Below are 22,714 nucleotides of genomic sequence, written 5' to 3'. Positions count from 1 at the left end.
TCAGGAAAGGACTAGTGGACAAGAGATCCAGTATAAGTCATTTTACACTTGGTTCAATGCTGAAAACAGCAGATCTACAAGCTCACAATGTTTCGTGCTGCGACACGCTGTAGGCTTGTAGAGCCACTGAAACATTCCAGGTGACTAAAATGTGAAATAATTGCTGCTAAAATCAACAGTGCAGTGGAGTTTGGATGGACGGATCATCACACATGGACCGTTGGCTCCATCTAGTGGTAGAGTTGTGCATGACTTTCCCCCAACAAGCAGAGGAAAGGTGTCTGAAAGCCTCATTGTGAACAGCAGTGACCTTTGACCTTATGTTGTATCCACAACATAAAGTATTATTTGTAACACTGTATCCACAACATAAAGTACTATTTGTTACACTGTATCCACAACATAAAGTACTATTTGTTACATTGTATCCACAACATAAAGTACTATTTGTTACACTGTATCCACAACATAAAGTACTATTTGTTACACTGTATCCACAACATAAAGTACTATTTGTTACACTGTATCCACAACATAAAGTACTATTTGTAACACTGTATCCACAACATAAAGTACTATTTGTTACACTGTATCCACAACATAAAGTACTATTTGTTACACTGTATCCACAACATAAAGTACTATTTGTTACACTGTATCCACAAGACCACAACATAAAGTACTATTTGTTACACTGTATCCACAACATAAAGTACTATTTGTTACACTGTATCCACAACATAAAGTACTATTTGTTACACTGTATCCACAACATAAAGTACTATTTGTTACACTGTATCCACAACATAAAGTACTATTTGTTACACTGTATCCACAACATAAAGTACTATTTGTTACACTGTATCCACAACATAAAGTACTATTTGTTACACTGTATCCACAAGACCACAACATAAAGTACTATTTGTTACACTGTATCCACAAGACCACAACATAAAGTACTATTTGTTACACTGTATCCACAAGACCACAACATAAAGTACTATTTGTTACACTGTATCCACAACATAAAGTACTATTTGTTACACTGTATCCACAACATAAAGTACTATTTGTTACACTGTATCCACAACATAAAGTACTATTTGTTACACTGTATCCACATCATAAAGTACTATTTGTTACACTGTATCCACAACATAAAGTACTATTTGTTACACTGTATCCACAACATAAAGTACTATTTGTTACACTGTATCCACAACATAAAGTACTATTTGTTACACTGTATCCACATCATAAAGTACTATTTGTAACACTGTATCCACAACATAAAGTACTATTTGTTACACTGTATCCACAACATAAAGTACTATTTGTTACACTGTATCCACAACGTAAAGTACAATTTGTTACACTGTATCCACAAGACCACAACATAAAGTACTATTTGTTACACTGTATCCACAAGACCACAACATAAAGTACTATTTGTTACACTGTATCCACAACATAAAGTACTATTTGTTACACTGTATCCACAACATAAAGTACTATTTGTTACACTGTATCCACAACATAAAGTACTATTTGTTACACTGTATCCACAACATAAAGTACTATTTGTTACACTGTATCCACATCATAAAGTACTATTTGTTACACTGTATCCACAACATAAAGTACTATTTGTTACACTGTATCCACAACATAAAGTACTATTTGTTACACTGTATCCACAACATAAAGTACTATTTGTTACACTGTATCCACATCATAAAGTACTATTTGTAACACTGTATCCACAACATAAAGTACTATTTGTTACACTGTATCCACAACATAAAGTACTATTTGTTACACTGTATCCACAACGTAAAGTACAATTTGTTACACTGTATCCACAACATAAAGTACTATTTGTTACACTGTATCCACAACATAAAGTACTATTTGTTACACTGTATCCACAACATAAAGTATTATTTGTTACACTGTATCCACAACATAAAGTACTATTTGTTACACTGTATCCACAACATAAAGTACTATTTGTTACACTGTATCCACAACATAAAGTACTATTTGTTACACTGTATCCACAACATAAAGTACTATTTGTTACACTGTATCCACAACATAAAGTACTATTTGTTACACTGTATCCACAACATAAAGTACTATTTGTTACACTGTATCCACAACATAAAGTACTATTTGTTACACTGTATCCACAACATAAAGTACTATTTGTTACACTGTATCCACAACATAAAGTACTATTTGTTACACTGTATCCACAACGTAAAGTACAATTTGTTACACTGTATCCACAACATAAAGTACTATTTGTTACACTGTATCCACAACATAAAGTACTATTTGTTACACTGTATCCACAACATAAAGTACTATTTGTTACACTGTATCCACAACATAAAGTACTATTTGTTACACTGTATCCACAACATAAAGTACTATTTGTTACACTGTATCCACAACATAAAGTACTATTTGTTACACTGTATCCACAACATAAAGTACTATTTGTTACACTGTATCCACAACATAAAGTACTATATGCTATGCTTAAAGCTCCCACTGACTGGAACAATCTAGCGCTTCATATTCAGCCTAGAACTTATTTTAGGTTGTTTAAAACAGCGCTGTGAGACCCCCTGTTCATGCTAATCATCACTATAACAGAATCATTAACATGTCTATTAAGTATAACCAATCAGCGGGGATGTAGGGGGGGTGGTCACACCCCGGCCCGGACCTCCTGAGGGCCCGGGCTGTCAGATGATCGATGGACGATTTTTTACACAGTCACTCACGACTGATAAAACCAGCGGGCCCCCCTGCCAATCCCGCATAGGCTCCCGCAATTAACTAACTAACTCCTCTTGCTTCTGAAGAAGTCGCCGGTCGCTTTCTTCTTTTTCTTTTTTTCTCTGATGTAAACTAAAGAGAAGTTTGTGGCAGCGCGAGCTGCGCGCGACCCATGCTGCTGCGGCCCGTGCACTCAGCACATCGCAATTTCGTTTTTTTCTGCTGCTGCAGTTGGAATTAAAGAATGACAAATAAAGCAATCTTGAATCTTGAATTAACCAGATACAGAGCCTATATAGCCTATAATAGCCTACACTTTAACAAAATATCATGTCTGTCTGATGAGAATTTACCGCGCTGCCGAGAGAGTCGCTGTAACTAAGCGGTCCAGCCAGGGCTACAAAAGTGGCAAGACCTGTCACTCATTAGTAGGCTAATCACTCTGTGTGATTCCACAACGGACTGTTTCGATTCTAAACCCCTTCTTGTTGCTTTTCCCTGTGTGCGATCACTCAGCAAAGGTGAAACAGAACACAAAGATGAGTAGTAGCCTATTATTTTTTTTAACACGCAGCACCTCTCTCTCTCTACGTCTCTCTATACGTCTCTCTCTCTCTCTCGTGTGTGTGTGCACTGCTGCGCAATGTCACAGACACAGACGCGATCAATAATATATAGCATAAATAACAGGCAAAATATAACACTTTCCCTCTATCTGTGTCTGTGACTGTGATCATCTCCTCACACACACAACTGTTGGGAGTCATGTTCGGTGAGGCCCGGTCGTGCTGTCTCACACCCCGGCCCGGCCCAATGTTGTTCCGCCACTGTAACCAATGACCCATTTAACCAATTTCGGCGGGAACCCCTTTTGGTGTTAGCATTATGTCATGCTTTTTGAAAAATAGCAGATCTACAAGCTCATAGCGCGCCACCGAGTGGCGCGCTATGAGCTTGTAGGTCTGATATTTTTGAGAAATCAAAGAGCGACTGACATAGAAACGTAGCTTTTTCACAAAACTGTCAGGATGTAGAAGACATTTTTAGAATCTGATCTCAGGTCAGAATGGGTTAAGGACTCTGTGATTTACCACCATAATAGTCCTACATTAACTATAGCATGACCAAATCATTTACACAGTTTACAGACACAAACAGTAACAGACACATGCTAAACACATTTTGTAGATAAAGGCTTACTTTTAGAGTACCGTATTCAGTTCCGCAGCACATCTTTTAAAAATGTATTTTTATCCAAAGTTTTAAGAAGTCACGTCAACATTATTGTAGCAACCTCTTCCCCTCCAAGTGTGTGTGTGTGTGTGTGTGTGCGTGTGCGTGTGCGTGTGCGTGTGCGTGTGTGTGCCTGTGCAGTGACGACTGAAAACAGGTGGGTGTAATTTACAGTGGAGGAATGTAACTAACAACATTTACTTAAAGGAACATTTCACCGCTGGTAGAAACTGCAGTCACTCACTGTCAACAGTCTGTGTATCAGATAATAACAGCAGTAGCACGGTTTGATACTTTCACCCTATAGTTGGTAAAAGAAAACCTGTACTGTACGTCACCAAGAGGGGGCGACGTCTTTTATGTGGGCTTTAAACTCTAGCCCACATGACTCGGAATAGATTTAAACTCTAGCCCACATGACTCAGAATAGAGTTAAACTCTAGCCCACATGACTCAGAATAGAGTTAAACTCTAGCCCACATGACTCAGAATAGATTTAAACTCTAGCCTACATGACTCAGAATAGATTTAAACTCTAGCCCACATGACTCAGAATAGATTTAAACTCTAGCCCACATGACTCAGAATAGATTTAAACTCTAGCCCACATGACTCAGAATAGATTTAAACTCTAGCCCACATGACTCCGAATAGATTTAAACTCTAGCCCACATGACTCAGAATAGATTTAAACTCTAGCCCACATGACTCCGAATAGATTTAAACTCTAGCCCACATGACTCAGAATAGATTTAAACTCTAGCCCACATGACTCAGAATAGATTTAAACTCTAGCCCACATGACTCCGAATAGATTTAAACTCTAGCCCACATGACTCAGAATAGATTTAAACTCTAGCCTACATGACTCAGAATAGATTTAAACTCTAGCCCACATGACTCAGAATAGATTTAAACTCTAGCCCACATGACTCAGAATAGATTTAAACTCTAGCCCACATGACTCAGAATAGATTTAAACTCTAGCCCACATGACTCAGAATAGATTTAAACTCTAGCCCACATGACTCAGAATAGATTTAAACTCTAGCCCACATGACTCAGAATAGATTTAAACTCTAGCCCACATGACTCAGAATAGATTTAAACTCTAGCCCACATGACTCAGAATAGATTTAAACTCTAGCCCACATGACTCAGAATAGATTTAAACTCTAGCCCACATGACTCAGAATAGATTTAAACTCTAGCCCACATGACTCAGAATAGATTTAAACTCTAGCCCACATGACTCAGAATAGATTTAAACTCTAGCCCACATGACTCAGAATAGATTTAGGGCGCTTTCACACCCAAAGTTCGCTTAGAAGGTCCGGATCAAGGACCAAGGACCAAATATTTGCATTTTGATTTTGGTCCGTTTGGTGTTCACACTGGACTTTGTAAAGCGTACCAAATATGTAAACAAATGACACGTGGACATGTTAAGCGAACCAAATAGTGAGGGGGAAAAGAACATGAGGGGAAATCACTGTCTACATGTTTTGGGGCAACCTTCAGTCACACAGAGAGAGAAGAGAACAGCAACATGACAGGCAGCAACAACTTGCTATTGCATTCATTCTTATTAATTATTTTATTAGCCAAATAAGAGCAACAGATGAACAGAGGAGCAGGTGTTTGAACAATAATGTGCTTGCTGCTGAATGCTGATGCATAAATTCACAGACGTATAGCCTACAACAAGGTATCCCCGATAAAAAGGACTTTTCTTCCATGTGTGCACCTTCACCCATGTTATTTCTGCGCATCAAATCGGCGCCGCGGCGGGCATTTCCATGTCATCTTATGGTTTGGTCAGTTGGTTATTGAGCTTCAAGTCAGAACAGCTCCGCTGCAGCTAATTGAGTTGACCTAGTTTTACGTCTTTTGCTATAGTGATGTAATCAATTAATCATTTGGGACCACCCAGTGGCGGAACAACATTGGCCCGGGCCGGGGTGTGAGACGGCACGACCGGGCCTCACCGAACCTGACTCTCAACAGCACCCCCCCCCCCACCCCACCCCCACGGAAAAAAAGAAGAACATTAACGCAAACAGTTGCTGCTAATTTGAGCAGGCGTGCATGGACGAGAGTCGAGAGAGGAGTTGTGTGTGAGGAGCTGATCACAGACACAGATAGAGGGAAAGTGTTATATTTTGCCTATTATTTATGCTATATATTATTGATCGCGCCTGTGTCTGTGACATTGCGCAGCAGTGCACACACGAGAGAGAGAGAGAGAGAGAGAGAGACGTAGAGAGAGAGAGAGAGAGAGAGAGAGACGTAGAGAGAGAGAGAGGTGCGTGCGTCAGTGTGTTAAAAAATAAATAGTCTACTACTCATCTTTGTGTTCTGTTTCACCTTCTGAGTGATCGCACACAGGGAAAAGAAACAAGAAGGGGTTTAGAATCTAAACAGTCCGTTGTGGAGAAAAGGAAGTTATCCACACATATGCACTCCTAAATCCTCACAGAGTGATTAGCCTACTAATGAGTGACAGGTGCTGCACTTTTGGAGCGTGGCTGAGAAGTGAGGATGTCTGTTGGAGAGAGTGTGAAGCCCGACACACACCGTCTGCGACCGTCTGCGGCGCGGCGCGTTGCCGCGCGGCGCCGCCTGGAAAATAGAACTGGGTTCTATCGGCGCGCCGGGCGCCGCGACGCGGCGGACGGAGCCGGTGTGCGTTAGGTTCATTGAAAATAATGGAGGCGGCTGTGTCCGCGCCGCGCGGCGGACGCAGCCGGTGTGTGGTTGGCTTGAGACAGACTCCACGGTGCTTGTACAGTCCAGCGCAGTAGGCTACATTCTCATCAGACATGATATTTTGCTAAAGTGTAGGCTATTATATAGGCTATATAAGCTCTGTATCTGGTTAATTGCGGGATTCGCGGGGGCCCGCTGGTTTTATCAGTCGTGAGTGACTGTGTAAAAAATCGTCAATCGGTCAGCTGACAGCCCGGGCCCTCAGGAGGTCCGGGCCGGGGTGTGACTACCCCCCCCTACACCCCCGTTAGCTCCGCCCCTGGGACCACCTGTGTATAGCTTATTTAACATTGGCTTTTTCTCGATACCTGCGGCCTGCGCGACATGGATGATTTTAAATATTTCTCTGTCTCTGCGTCTCTCCCATATAAATATATGGGTCTCTCCCCCAGTCCCCTCATGTGCGTGCGCGCCCACGCGCCCACACACACACACACACACACACACACAAAAAAAAAGGAGGGGACACGAGTTGAAAGAGAAACTCGCATGAAGACTCATGCATCGCAGATTCGCATGCTTTGTCATAACTTTGCGTGGCGGCTGCCGGCGCATGCTTAAAATAAACAGATCTACAAGCTTACATCGTGTGCCATACCGTACACCATTCCATGTCGATAACTTGTACATTTTGCGCATGTGAACCTCGTATGCTGCGCTGCGCCTCGACATATACTGTATGCGTCTACTATTAAAATCAGACTGTCAGCTGTCATATGATCCCCGTAAAAAAATACATGCTTTTATAACTATAATTATTAATGCAGCCTCACAACTGCCGACGCCCGACGGCTATTTTGCCTATCGTCCTGTATTTGGTCCTCTATAAAGTCCGAATGCATTCACACCAGTAACGAAGCGCACCGTGGTTCGTTTGGAAGCGAACCGAGTCCGGCCTTTTTTAGCGGACCATGGTTCGTTTCTTTGATTCGCACCAGAGTTCGTATGCACGTTCACACCAACCGAACCAAAGGGGTAAGCGGACCATGGTTCGTTTTAAACGAACCAAACATGTCCGGTGTGAAAGCGCCCTTAAACTCTAGCCCACATGACTCAGAATAGATTTAAACTCTAGCCCACATGACTCAGAATAGATTTAAACTCTAGCCCACATGACTCAGAATAGATTTAAACTCTAGCCCACATGATTTAAACTCTATTTAAACTATGGTGGACATACCTCACCTTTGTGTTAGTGACAAAACAAACATTAAACTATGTTCATTGTTAATGGCGTTTAATGTTTTTGTTTACAAGAGGGTCCACCTTGTTCAATTCATCAAAAACATTCAGAGACGTAAAAATATACACTTGTATATAACTAAAGAACAGAACAGGAATTCATCATAAAGGAGGTAAAAAGGGAAAAGAAACATATACAGTGAGGGGGAAAAGGGGGGGGGGGGTGCAGGGTGGGGATTCAGGTTTTACGGGGGCCAGTTTGGAATTGCACCCGGTGGGTTATCACAGATCGGGACTGTGTAATAGAGTCTCTGTATAGCAATCAACAATGTGACTATAGCAATTACATCTCAAAATATACATATATATATATAAAGCAAAACAATTATTAGGGGCTTGTTTAAACACATCTAATGTAGGTCGCTGCGGACATCAGGCTGTTTTAGCCGTTCATAAATCATGTTCGCATTATGTTATGCTTTAGCTATTGAAAAATAGCAGATCTACAAGCTCGTAGTGCGCCACCGAGTGGCGCGCTACGAGCTTGAAGGTCTGCTATTTTTGAAAAATCGAAGAACGACTGACATAGAAACATAGCTTTTTCAGAAAACTGTCAGATTGTAGAAGACATTTATAGAATCTGATCTCAGGTCAGAATGGGAATTGAAAATATCCTTGAGTAAAAGTACAAAAGTATCGGCATCAAAATGTACTTAAAGTACTGAAAGTAAAAGTATTCATATTGCAGAATGTCCCACTTCACAATTCCAAAATGTCTATTGAAAATATAGCAGATCTACAAGCTCAAAATCTGTCGCGTTGTGACGCATTGTGAGCCAGGGGGTCCCTGGTACAACACATGTTCAGATGGGGGTCCCTGGTACAACACATGTTCAGATGGGGTTTCCTGGTACAACACATGTTCAGATGGGGGTCCCTGGTACAACACATGTTCAGATGGGGGTCCCTGGTACAACACATGTTCAGATGGGGGTCCCTGGTACAACACATGTTCAGATGGGGGTCCCTGGTACAACACATGTTCAGATGGGGTCCCTGGTACAACACATGTTCAGATGGGGTCCCTGGTACAACACATGTTCAGATGGGGGGTCCCTGGTACAACACATGTTCAGATGGGGGGTCCCTGGTACAACACATGTTCAGATGGGGGTCCCTGGTACAACACATGTTCAGATGGGGGTCTCTGGTACAACACATGTTCAGATGGGGGGTCCTTGAGTGAGTACAAGCTGCCTGTGAGCGGCACAGCTGTGTGTGTGTGTGTGTGTGTGTGTGTACCACGGAATGCAATGATTTGATTGGCTGACGTTGTCATCATTATGATGCATGATGACAGTCAAGAGCGCCGCTCACTTCACACAGGTGTGATTCTTTGAATAATAATGAACATTGTATCAAAAACGTATCTGGTCTTATCTGTCTGTCTGTTATGTCTCTCGTCATCATCATCATGATGATGATGTCACATGTGGTGTAACCATGGCGACCTGATGTGACCGTCGCATAGAGACTCTATCTCTGCTCACACAGAAACACTGAGGAGTCAGACGACATCAACCAGAACCCAACACATAGCGGTTCAGTGGACGTGGTCTGGAAGGTGTGCAGGTGGGTCAGAGTGTCCTCTGAGGACACGTCATAGAAGGACAGAGTCCCAGCGGGACGGTCCACATACAGTGCTACTCTGCAGACCTCGTTGGAGCGTCCACAGGAGACAGGGAGGCCAGTCCTCTTCCCATTGTGGCTGACATAGTAACTGTCATCATAACACCCCAGACTCCAGGACATGACACTGCCTCCAAGGTTACAGGAACCACCACGTCCTTTCCTGCTGATTCTTCTGTCAGTCCCTGCTATACGAACCCATCCACTGCACTCTACCTCAGAGTAGCAGCGTTCGCTCACACTCTCTGCACTCAGAACCTGCTGCAATCCATCAAACCTCTGAGGATGATCAGGATACTGATGACTCTGTCCCCCCACCCATGTGACCTTCCTGTTGTCCTCAGACAGAGTGAGGTCACAGTGTGCTGTGTTTGGGTCCAGTGTGAGACGCTGGGGATCTGATGAGAAAACAACACAGTAAACATTAAATACATTATTCACTGACTGACACACACACACACACACACACACAGACACACGAAGATGTGCATAGGCACACGCACATACATGCACGTAAACACACACACACACACACACGGAGATGTGCACGGGCACACCCACGTACATGCACTTACACACACACACACACACACACACAGAGATGTGCACGGGCACACGCACGTACATGCACGTAAACACACACACACACACGGAGATGTGCACGGGCACACCCACGTACATGCACTTACACACACACACACACACACACACACACACACACACACACACACACACACACACACACACACAAGATGTGCACAAGATGTGCACGGGCGCACGCACATACATGCCCGTACACACACACACACACACACACACACACATACAAAGATGTGCACGGGCACACGCACGTACATGCACGTACACACACACACACACACACACATGAAGATGTGCATGGGCACACGCACTCACACAAAGATGTGCACAGGCACACGCACGTACACACACACACGTGAAGATGTGCACAGGCACGCACACACACGAAGATGTGCACAGGCACACACAATTACACAGACAGACAGACAGACAGACAGACAGACAGACAGACAGACAGACAGACAGACAGACAGACAGACAGACAGACAGACAGACAGACAGACAGACAGACACTCACATCTTGAAAGGCGTCGAGGATTAATCCAGTGATCTATCCAGTGTTCTCCTCCATGATTCACACTGTAGGAAGAAATGATAAAACATTTCTATAACCATTGAATGATACAGAGAGTATGAACATGCATCACTTCATTAAGACTCTTCAGCTCACATTCACCATTAAACATTTATTGAATAAAGCAGTGGTTCTCAACCAGTGGTCCGGGGACCACGAGTGGTCCTTAAGCATTATGTTATACTTTAGCTATTGAAAAATAGTAGATCTACAAGCTTATAGTGCGCCACAGAGTGGCGCGCTACGAGCTTGTAGGTCTGCTATTTTTGAAAAATCGTGAAAATATGGCACAAATCTTTGAATATATATTTTTTCAAAGCGAACGTATTTTTTTTTACGTCAGGCCTAAATGGGTTAAGCATTATGTTATACTTTAGCTATTGAAAAATAGCAGATCTACAAGCTTATATCGGACCGCGCGCCATGAGCTTGTAGTTCTGCTATTTTTTCAACGTCAGGCCTAAATGGCATTATGTTATACTTTAGCTATTGAAAAATAGCAGGTCTACCGCGCTACGAGCTTGTAGATCTTCTATTTTTGAAAAATCGTGAAAATGCGGTGCAAATCTTTGAATATATATTATTTCAGAGCGAACCACTGATATACTGTAGAAATATAGGTTTTTCAGAAAACTGTCATGATTTAGAAGACATTTTATTACTTTCGTCATGGGTTAAATGGGTTAAGGGGGCTCCAGGTGGTCCCCAGCTAAATGATGGACAGTTGGTAACACAGTGGATTTACGCTCTCAAGAGTTAAATTACTGTTAAACATCTGCATAAATTAATTTAAAAGAAGTCTCCACAATTAGAGAATGTAGAAGAATTGTTATTTAGATAAACGTTTGCCTGTTTCTCTACAACAAAATATTTTATGTTTTAGATGTGAGAGGCTACAGTAAATGTCATCAGATGGTGGTCCGTGGCTCAGATGGGTCTGAGAGGCTAAATGTCATCAAATGGTGGTCCGTGGCTCAAATGCCAAATAAATAATGGTCTTTGATATGAAAAAGGTTGAAAACCACTGGCATAAAGCTATTGTATTTAGTATTTAGTATACATTTAGTATGCATTTAGTATTTATTATTGCATTTAAGTATTTTGTATTGAGGTCCTCGATGCACGTCCCACTGGGAGGAGACCCCCGGGGCAGACCAAGGATCACGTCCCACTGGGAGGAGACCTCGGGGCAGACCAAGGATCACGTCCCACTGGGAGGAGACCCCGGGGCAGACCAAGGACCACGTCCCACTGGGAGGAGACCCCGGGGCAGACCAAGGATCACGTCCCACTGGGAGGAGACCCCGGGGCAGACCAAGGACCACGTCCCACTGGGAGGAGACCCCGGGGCAGACCAAGGCGCAGTTGGAGGAAACACATCGACTCACTGGCCTTGGAACGTCTCGGGATCCCCCAGGAGGAAGTCACTAATGTTGTTCTTGAGAGGGAAGTCTGGAGCTCTCTGGTGGAGCCGTTGCCCCCGCGACCCGACTACGGATAAGCGATTGAATATGGATGGATGGATGGATTTAGTATTTAGTATGCATTTAGTATTTAGTATGCATTTGATATGGCATAATGATATGACACGCATTATGTTATACTTTAGCTATTGCAAAATAGCAGACCTACAAGCTCATAGCGCGCCGCGCGCTATGAGCTTGTAGGTCTGCTATTTTTTCAACGTCAGGCCTAAATGGCATTATGTTATACTTTAGCTATTGAAAAATAGCAGATCTACCGCGCTACGAGCTTGTAGATCTTCTATTTTTGAAAAATCGTGAAAATGCGGTGCAAATCTTTGAATATATATTATTTCAGAGCTAACCACTGATATACTGTAGAGATATAGGTTTTTCAGAAAACTGTCATGATTTAGAAGACATTTTATTACTTTCGACACAAGGCCTAAATGGGCTAAGGGGGCTCCAGGTGGTCCCCAGCTAAATGATGGACAGTTGGTAACACAGTGGATTTACGCTCTCAAGAGTTAAATTACTGTTAAACATCTGCATTAATTAATTTAAAAGAAGTCTCCACAATTAGAGAATGTAGAAGAATTGTTATTTAGATCAACGTTTGCCTGTTTCTCTACAACAAAATATTTTATGTTTTAGATCTGAGAGGCTACAGTAAATGTCATCAGATGGTGGTCCGTGGCTAAGATGGGTCTGAGAGGCTAAATGACATCAGATGGTGGTCCATGGCTCAGATGGGTCTGAGAGGCTAAATGTCATCAAATGGTGGTCCGTGGCTCAGATGGGTCTGAGAGGCTAAATGTCATCAAATGGTGGTCCGTGGCTCAGATGGGTCTGAGAGGCTAAATGTCATCAGATGGTGGTCCGTGGCTCAAATGGGTCTGAGAGGCTAAATGTCATCAAATGGTGGTCCGTGGCTCAGATGTCAAATAAATAAATGAAAACCACTGGCATAAAGCTATTGTATTTAGTATTTATGCATTTAGTATTGCATTTATTATTTTGTATTTAGTATGTATTTAGTATGCATTTAGTATGCATTTAGTATCTAGTATTGCATTTAGTATTTAGTATTGCATTTAGTATTTATTATTGCATTTCAGTATTTTGTATTGAGGTCCTCGATGCACGTCCCACTGGGAGGAGACCCCGGGGCAGACCAAGGACCACGTCCCACTGGGAGGAGACCCCGGGGCAGACCAAGGACCACGTCCCACTGGGAGGAGACCCCGGGGCAGACCAAGGATCACGTCCCACTGGGAGGAGACCCCGGGGCAGACCAAGGATCACGTCCCACTGGGAGGAGACCCCGGGGCAGACCAAGGACCACGTCCCACTGGGAGGAGACCCCGGGGCAGACCAAGGACCACGTCCCACTGGGAGGAGACCCCGGGGCAGACCAAGGACCACGTCCCACTGGGAGGAGACCCCGGGGCAGACCAAGGCGCAGTTGGAGGAAACACATCGACTCACTGGCCTTGGAACGTCTCGGAATCCCCCAGGAGGAAGTCACTAATGTTGCTCTGGAGAGGGAAGTCTGGAGCTCTCTGGTGGAGCCGTTGCCCCCGCGACCCGACTACGGATAAGCGATTGAATATGGATGGATGGATGGATGGATTTAGTATTTGGATGCATTTTGTATTTAGTATGCATTTGATATGGCATAATGATATGACACGCATTATGTTATACTTTAGCTATTGCAAAATAGCAGATCTACAAGCTTATAGTGCGCCACAGAGTGGCGCGCTACGAGCTTGTAGGTCTGCTATTTTTGAAAAATCGTGAAAATGTGGCACAAATCTTTGAATATATATTTTTTCAGAGCGAATGTTTTTTTTTTTTTTTTGACGTCAGGCCTAAATGGGTTAAGCATTATGTTATACTTTAGCTATTGAAAAATAGCAGATCTACAAGCTTATAGCGCGCCGCGCGCCATGAGCTTGTAGGTCTGCTATTTTTTCAACGTCAGGCCTAAATGGCATTATGTTATACTTTAGCTAATGAAAAATAGCAGATCTACCGCGCTACGAGCTTGTAGATCTTCTATTTTTGAAAAATCGTGAAAATGTGGTGCAAATCTTTGAATATATATTATTTCAGAGCAAACCACTGATATACTGTAGAAATATAGGTTTTTCAGAAAACTGTCATGATTTAGAAGACATTTTATTACTTTCGTCATGGGTTAAATGGGTTAAGGGGGCTCCAGGTGGTCCCCAGCTAAATGATGGACAGTTGGTAACACAGTGGATTTACGCTCTCAAGAGTTAAATTACTGTTAAACATCTGCATTAATTAATTTAAAAGAAGTCTCCACAATTAGAGAATGTAGAAGAATTGTTATTTAGATCAACGTTTGCCTGTTTCTCTACAACAAAATATTTCATGTTTTAGATCTGAGAGGCTACAGTAAATGTCATCAAATGGTGGTCCGTGGCTCAGATGGGTTTGAGAGGCTAAATGTCATCAAATGGTGGTTCCGTGGCTCAGATGGGTCTGAGAGGCTAAATGTCATCAAATGGTGGTTCCGTGGCTCAGATGGGTCTGAGAGGCTAAATGTCATCAAATGGTGGCTCTGATGCCAAATAAATAATGGTCTTTGATATGAAAAAGGTTGAAAACCACCCGCTGGGAGGAGACCCCGGGGCAGACCAAGGACCACGTCCCACTGGGAGGAGACCCCGGGGCAGACCAAGGACCACGTCCCACTGGGAGGAGACCCCGGGGCAGACCAAGGACCACGTCCCACTGGGAGGAGACCCCGGGGCAGACCAAGGCGCAGTTGGAGGAAACACATCGACTCACTGGCCTTGGAACGTCTCGGGATCCCCCAGGAGGAAGTCACTAATGTTGCTCTGGAGAGGGAAGTCTGGAGCTCTCTGGTGGAGCCGTTGCCCCCGCGACCCGACTACGGATAAGCAATTGAATATGGATGGATGGATGGATGGATTTAGTATTTGGATGCATTTAGTATTTAGTATGCATTTGATATGGCATAATGATATGACACGCATTATGTTATACTTTAGCTATTGCAAAATAGCAGATCTACAAGCTTATAGTGCGCCACAGAGTGGCGCGCTATACGAGCTTGTAGGTCTGCTATTTTTGAAAAATCGTGAAAATGTGGCACAAATCTTTGAATATATATTTTTTCAGAGCGAACGTTTTTTTTTTTTTTTTTTACGTCAGGCCTAAATGGGTTAAGCATTATGTTATACTTTAGCTATTGAAAAATAGCAGATCTACAAGCTTATAGCGCGCCGCACGCCATGAGCTTGTAGGTCTGCTATTTTTTCAACGTCAGGCCTAAATGGCATTATGTTATACTTTAGCTAATGAAAAATAGCAGATCTACCGCGCTACGAGCTTGTAGATCTTCTATTTTTGAAAAATCGTGAAAATGCGGTGCAAATCTTTGAATATATATTATTTCAGAGCGAACCACTGATATACTGTAGAAATATAGGTTTTTCAGAAAACTGTCATGATTTAGAAGACATTTTATTACTTTCGTCATGGGTTAAATGGGTTAAGGGGGCTCCAGGTGGTCCCCAGCTAAATGATGGACAGTTGGTAACACAGTGGATTTACGCTCTCAAGAGTTAAATTACTGTTAAACATCTGCATTAATTAATTTAAAAGAAGTCTCCACAATTAGAGAATGTAGAAGAATTGTTATTTAGATCAACGTTTGCCTGTTTCTCTACAACAAAATATTTTATGTTTTAGATCTGAGAGGCTACAGTAAATGTCATCAAATGGTGGTCCGTGGCTCAGATGGGTCTGAGAGGCTAAATGTCATCAAATGGTGGTTCCGTGGCTCAGATGGGTCTGAGAGGCTAAATGTCATCAAATGGTGGTCCGTGGCTCAGATGGGTCTGAGAGGCTAAATGTCATCAAATGGTGGCTCTGATGCCAAATAAATAATGGTCTTTGATATGAAAAAGGTTGAAAACCACCCACTGGGAGGAGACCCCGGGGCAGACCAAGGACCACGTCCCACTGGGAGGAGACCCCGGGGCAGACCAAGGACCACGTCCCACTGGGAGGAGACCCCGGGGCAGACCAAGGACCACGTCCCACTGGGAGGAGACCCCGGGGCAGACCAAGGCGCAGTTGGAGGAAACACATCGACTCACTGGCCTTGGAACGTCTCGGGATCCCCCAGGAGGAAGTCACTAATGTTGCTCTGGAGAGGGAAGTCTGGAGCTCTCTGGTGGAGCCGTTGCCCCCGCGATCCGACTACGGATAAGCGATTGAATATGGATGGATGGATGGATTTAGTATTTGGATGCATTTAGTATTTAGTATGCATTTGATATGGCATAATGATATGACACGCATTGTTATACTTTAGCTATTGCAAAATAGCAGATCTACAAGCTTATAGTGCGCCACAGAGTGGCGCGCTACGAGCTTGTAGGTCTGCTATTTTTGAAAAATCGTAAAAATATGGCACAAATCTTTGAATATATATTTTTTCAGAGCGAACGTTTTTTTTTTTTTTGACGTCAGGCCTAAATGGGTTAAGCATTATGTTATACTTTAGCTATTGAAAAATAGCAGATCTACAAGCTTATAGCGCGCCGCCGCTATGAGCTTGCAAGTCTGCTATTTTTTCAACGTCAGGCCTAAATGCATTATGTTATAGGCCTACTTTAGCTATTGAAAAATAGCAGATCTACCGCGCTACGAGCTTGTAGATCTTCTATTTTTGAAAAATCGTGAAAATGCGGTGCAAATCTTTGAATATATATTATTTCAGAGCGAACCACTGATATATAGGTTTTTCAGAAAACTGTCATGATTTAGAAGACATTTTATTACTTTCGACAAAAGGCCTAAATGGGCTAAGGGGGCTCCAGGTGGTCCCCAGCTAAATGATGGACAGTTGGTAACACAGTGGATTTACGCTCTCAAGAGTTAAATTACTGTTAAACAACTGCATTAATTAATTTAAAAGAAGTCTCAACAATTAGAGAATGTAGAAGAATTGTTATTTAGATCAACGTTTGCCTGTTTCTCTACAACAAAATATTTTATGTTTTAGATCTGAGAGGCTACAGTAAATGTCATCAGATGGTGGTCCGTGGCTCAGATGGGTCTGAGAGGCTAAATGACATCAAATGGTGGTCCATGGCTCAGATGGGTCTGAGAGGCTAAATGTCATCAAATGGTGGTTCCGTGGCTCAAATGGGTCTGAGAGGCTAAATGTCATCAGATGGTGGTCCATGGCTCAAATGGGTCTGAGAGGCTAAATGTCATCAGATGGTGGTCCATGGCTCAAATGGGTCTGAGAGGCTAAATGTCATCAAATGGTGGTCCGTGGCTCAGATGCCAAATAAATAAATGAAAACCACTGGCATAAAGCTATTGTATTTAGTATTTATGCATTTAGTATTGCATTTATTATTTAGTATTTAGTATGTATTTAGTATTTAGTATGCATTTAGTATCTAGTATTGCATTTAGTATTTAGTATTGCATTTAGTATTTATTATTGCATTTCAGTATTTTGTATTGAGGTCCCCACTGGGAGGAGACCCCGGGGCAGACCAAGGACCACGTCCCACTGGGAGGAGACCCCCGGGGCAGACCAAGGATCACGTCCCACTGGGAGGAGACCCCGGGGGGCAGACCAAGGACCACGTCCCACTGGGAGGAGACCCCGGGGGGCAGACCAAGGATCACGTCCCATTGGGAGGAGACCCCGGGGCAGACCAAGGACCACGTCCCACTGGGAGGAGACCCCGGGGGGCAGACCAAGGACCACGTCCCACTGGGAGGAGACCCCGGGGCAGACCAAGGACCACGTCCCACTGGGAGGAGACCCCGGGGCAGACCAAGGCGCAGTTGGAGGAAACGCATCGACTCACTGGCCTTGGAACGTCTCGGGATCCCCCAGGAGGAAGTCACTAATGTTGCTCTGGAGAGGGAAGTCTGGAGCTCGCTGGTGGAGCCGTTGCCCCCGCGACCCGACTACGGATAAGCGGTTGAATATGGATGGATGGATGGATGGATTTAATATTTGGATGCATTTAGTATTTAGTACGCATTCAGTATGGCATAAGATGAATTAACATTAAAACAATAACAATTCCAATTGCACTTGATTTCGATTTGGTGCAGGTGGGATTGAATCACATAAAATAAAGGAAATTAAGCAGACAGTTGAATGAGGAGTAAAGTTGGAGACGGAGGATATTTTACGCAGCGAGATGTCCCGTTACCGTGAATAGACGTGATCGAATGAGGAGACCGAAAATATGGTCAGATGAGCACATTAAGGAAACACATAAAAACACTGCAGTGTACAGAGCTGTCAGTCAGTCAGTCAGTCTGTCTGTCTGTCTGTCTGTCTGTCTGTCTGTCTGTCTGTCTGTCTGTCTGTCTGTCTGTCTGTCTGTCTGTCTGTCTGTCTGTCTGTCTGTGCGTAAACATGGAGGGCTGTCACTGTGTGCGGGGATCCAAGTGCTGGAGACTTTCTTTATTTTGTTTAAAGGAGCATTCAGTGATTTGGGTGCTTTGTAAACCCCCCCGGTCCGCCCCGGTAACAAGATGTGCACATGCACGCTCTACAGTGGGAGGGGGGGGGGGGACACGCAACTGGCCAACAGCATGCACACCAAGGCCCGCCCCCGCTCGATCATGATTGGCGGAAGGCCCCTCTCTATCCTGATTGGATGAAGGCTGGGCCACCTAGCCAAAAACGAAACCTAAGGTTTTTTGACCCCAGGGCTTAACTGGGGACAGGGAGGAACTCCATATATGGTCAGCACACTCTACAGTAGGGAGGATTATCAGTATTATTTATATATTGAACACATTGATAAAGTTCTCTGCTGCGATGACAGCGCAGTGTGAAGACAGCAAATTAAATATGCAAGAATCACAACTTGTCTGGCCATTCGCAGCGACTCTACCAGGGTTATTTAATCCATTAATACCAGGGTTATTTAATCCATTAATACCAGGGTTATTTAATCCATTAATACCAGGGTTATTTAATCCATTCTCTACTCCAGACTCTACCAGGTTTATTTAATCCATTAATACCAGGGTTATTTAATCCATTAATACCAGGGTTATTTAATCCATTCTCTACTCCAGACTCTACCAGGTTTATTTAATCCATTAATACCAGGGTTATTTAATCCATTAATACCAGGGTTATTTAATCCATTAATAAAATGTGCCCATTCGCAGCGACTCTACCAGGATTATTTAATCCATTCATAAAATTACTCTACCAGGGTTATTTAATCCATTAATAAGACTCTACCAGGGTTATTTAATCCATTAATAAAATGTGCCCATTCGCAGCGACTCTACCAGGATTATTTAATCCATTCATAAAATTACTCTACCAGGGTTATTTAATCCATTAATAAAATGTGACTCTACCAGGGTTATTTAATCCATTTATAAAATGACTCTACCAGGGTTATTTAATCCATTCATAAAATGTGACTCTACCAGGGTTATTTAATCCATTAATAAAATGTGACTCTACCAGGGTTATTTAATCCATTAATAAAATGACTCTACCAGGGTTATTTAATCCATTAATAAAATGACTCTACCAGGGTTATTTAATCCATTAATAAAATTAATCTACCAGGGTTATTTAATCCATTCATAAAATGACTCTACCAGGGTTATTTAATCCATTCATAAAATGTGACTCTACCAGGGTTATTTAATCCATTAATAAAATGTGACTCTACCAGGGTTATTTAATCCATTAATAAAATGTGACTCTACCAGGGTTATTTAATCCATTAATAAAATGACTCTACCAGGGTTATTTAATCCATTAATAAAATGACTCTACCAGGGTTATTTAATCCATTAATAAAATGACTCTACCAGGGTTATTTAATCCATTAATAAAATGTGCCCAGCGATTTATAAGCACTTTTACCGACGGACCGGATGTTGCTGTAGCAGCTAAATGCAACCAAAACATTGCGACTATCGACTGGACAGCGGGGGCCCGTCTAACACATAATCTTTTCTTAGAATTAGACGGAATGATTTAGATCGCGAGTTAACGTTTTAAGATTTTCGTTGTCGTCGGCTAAACAGGGGGGGGGGGGACATTTACACCGACTGCTTTAGTGCTGGTTGCACAGACTGCTTTAGTGCTGGTTGCACCGACTGCTTCAGTGCTGGTTGCACCGACTGCTTTAGTGCTGGTTGCACCGACTGCTTTAGTGCTGGTTGCACAGACTGCTTTAGTGCTGGTTGCACCGACTGCTTTAGTGCTGGTTGCACAGACTGCTTTAGTGCACTGCTTTAGTGCTGGTTGCACTGACTGCTTTAGTGCACTGCTTTAGTGCTGGTTGCACCGACTGCTTTAGTGCTGGTTGCACAGACTGCTTTAGTGCTGGTTGCACCGACTGCTTTAGTGCTGGTTGCACCGACTGCTTTAGTGCTGGTTGCACCGACTGCTTTAGTGCTGGTTGCACCGACTGCTTTAGTGCTGGTTGCACTGACTGCTTTAGTGCTGGTTGCACCGACTGCTTTAGTGCTGGTTGCTCCGATTGCTTTAGCTTTAGTTCTGCTGACTGATTGGTCGGAGCAGAGTGGATTCAGAGGCGGGGCTACTTGGCCAGTAGAAAACAGCAACATGCATGTGTCTCAGACTCTCAACCTCTCTTTCAAACTTCACCGTGCATTGCGTAAATCACATGTTAATTAAATTAACGCTGTTAAAATTAATTTGTGTTGACGCACGATTAACATGTTCACTTTGACAGCCTTAGAAAAACCAAGATGGATGGACACAGTCCAAGTCGACTCACTTGACAGTCTCCAGTCCAGCAGAGAGCAGCGTCTGCTCAGCATCTCCTCCTGGGTGGTTACAGCTGAGGTCCACATGCTTCAGATGGGAGGAGGGGTTGAGGGCTACAGCTGAAGCCAGAGAAGAACAGCCTTTCTCTGTGATCGCACAGCCTGACAACCTGCAGAGATATCCACACTTTAACAAACTGCTGTTGATGCTCCAGTACAGAGAAAACTCTATTTACCACAGAGTCTGCAGTACAGATCCACACAGAATAAAACTCTATTTACCTCAGAGTCTGCAGTACAGATCCACACAGAATAAAACTCTATTTACCTCAGAGTCTGCAGTACAGATCCACACAGAATAAAACTCTATTTACCTCAGAGTCTGCAGTACAGATCCACACAGAATAAAACGCTATTTACCTCAGAGTCTGCAGTACAGATCCACACAGAATAATTTACCTCAGAGTCTGCAGGTGACAATGTGGACTCTTCACTCCGGCACATAGAAGCTCAATTCCAGAGTCCTGCAGGTTGTTCAAAGTCAGGTCTAAATCTCTTAAATGAGAAGGATTGGAGGCGAGAGCCGAGGCCAGAACTTCACAGCTTCTCTCCGACAACCAGCAGTTCTTCAGACTAAATAAAGAATACAACCAGACGAGGGGGGGGGGGGGGGGGGGGGAGAGAGAGAGAGAGAGAGAGAGAGAGAGAGAGAGAGAGAGAGAGAGAGAGAGAGAGATTTTAAGACGAATAAAATACATATTCCTGCCATACAATTTCCGTTGGCTCATGCAGCATAGGTTTTTCCACATAAAACCTTCTCTCCCACTGGGTTTTTAGATATTGATCCAAAGTTCATGTTTAGAACGTTTTGTGCATTTTGTTTAAACTGTCGGGGGCTGACCAGCCTGCGTGGGGGCTTACTGATGTCTAGTTACGCCCCTGATACTCAACACCAAGTAAGAATTAACATTAATATAAATATCATTCAAAACTAGGGGATGAAACTCTCACAGAACACATTCAACCACTCATAGTGTCATCAGAGGTGTTTAGTGTTTTAAATGTAGTATCTCAGCATAAAGACTACATACATTAGTCACTGTATCTTATCAATATTAAGGTCAGTGTGAGTTACCATGATATGAAACCTTATCCACACTTCAAATAAAGTACCACCTCCATAATAACTGCATTATAATCACTTACTATAACAGAACGTAACCAAATAAAAATGGTAAATTAATCTGACCTGAGAATCTCCAGACAACAGTTTGGGCTCTTCAGTGCAGCACAGATGAGATCCACTCCGGAATCCTTCAAGACGTTTCCACTCAAGTCCAGTTCTCTCAAATGGGACGGATTGGAGCTGAGAGCTGAAGCCACAACTTCAATGTGTTCCTTCTTGAGGTCACAGCCAGCAAGTCTGTAATTACAGATTAAATGTAAAATCAGAGATTATCAAAACAGAACAGACCACGTTCACTGTCAAAGAGGTTCCCTGTGGAGCTGTCTGAAATGTGTGTGTGGATACTTTTCTGACTAAGCAAATAAGAGGCATATTTAATTTATATGTGCTGCCTAAACCTTTCCACTG

General features: G+C 43.0%; 1 protein-coding gene across 1 annotated transcript; it reads right to left on the bottom strand.

The window, feature by feature from the left end:
• Nucleotides 1-9,485: 9,485 nt before the first annotated feature.
• Nucleotides 9,486-22,258, bottom strand: LOC310868110 (tripartite motif-containing protein 16-like; the record flags this gene model as incomplete). Its single annotated transcript, XM_083778374.1, has 5 exons — nt 9,486-10,064; nt 10,784-10,845; nt 21,132-21,290; nt 21,580-21,675; nt 22,221-22,258. 5 exons carry the CDS (start codon nt 22,256-22,258, stop codon nt 9,514-9,516), a joined length of 906 nt encoding a protein of 301 aa, XP_083634500.1. The 3' UTR covers nt 9,486-9,513.
• Nucleotides 22,259-22,714: the final 456 nt, after the last annotated feature.

Source organism: Protomyctophum parallelum (genome assembly GCF_964188405.1).
Source record: "Protomyctophum parallelum genome assembly, chromosome: 12".
In the NCBI taxonomy this organism is placed as follows: Eukaryota; Metazoa; Chordata; class Actinopteri; order Myctophiformes; family Myctophidae; genus Protomyctophum; species Protomyctophum parallelum.
This window is presented reverse-complemented; position numbering and strand designations above follow the sequence as displayed.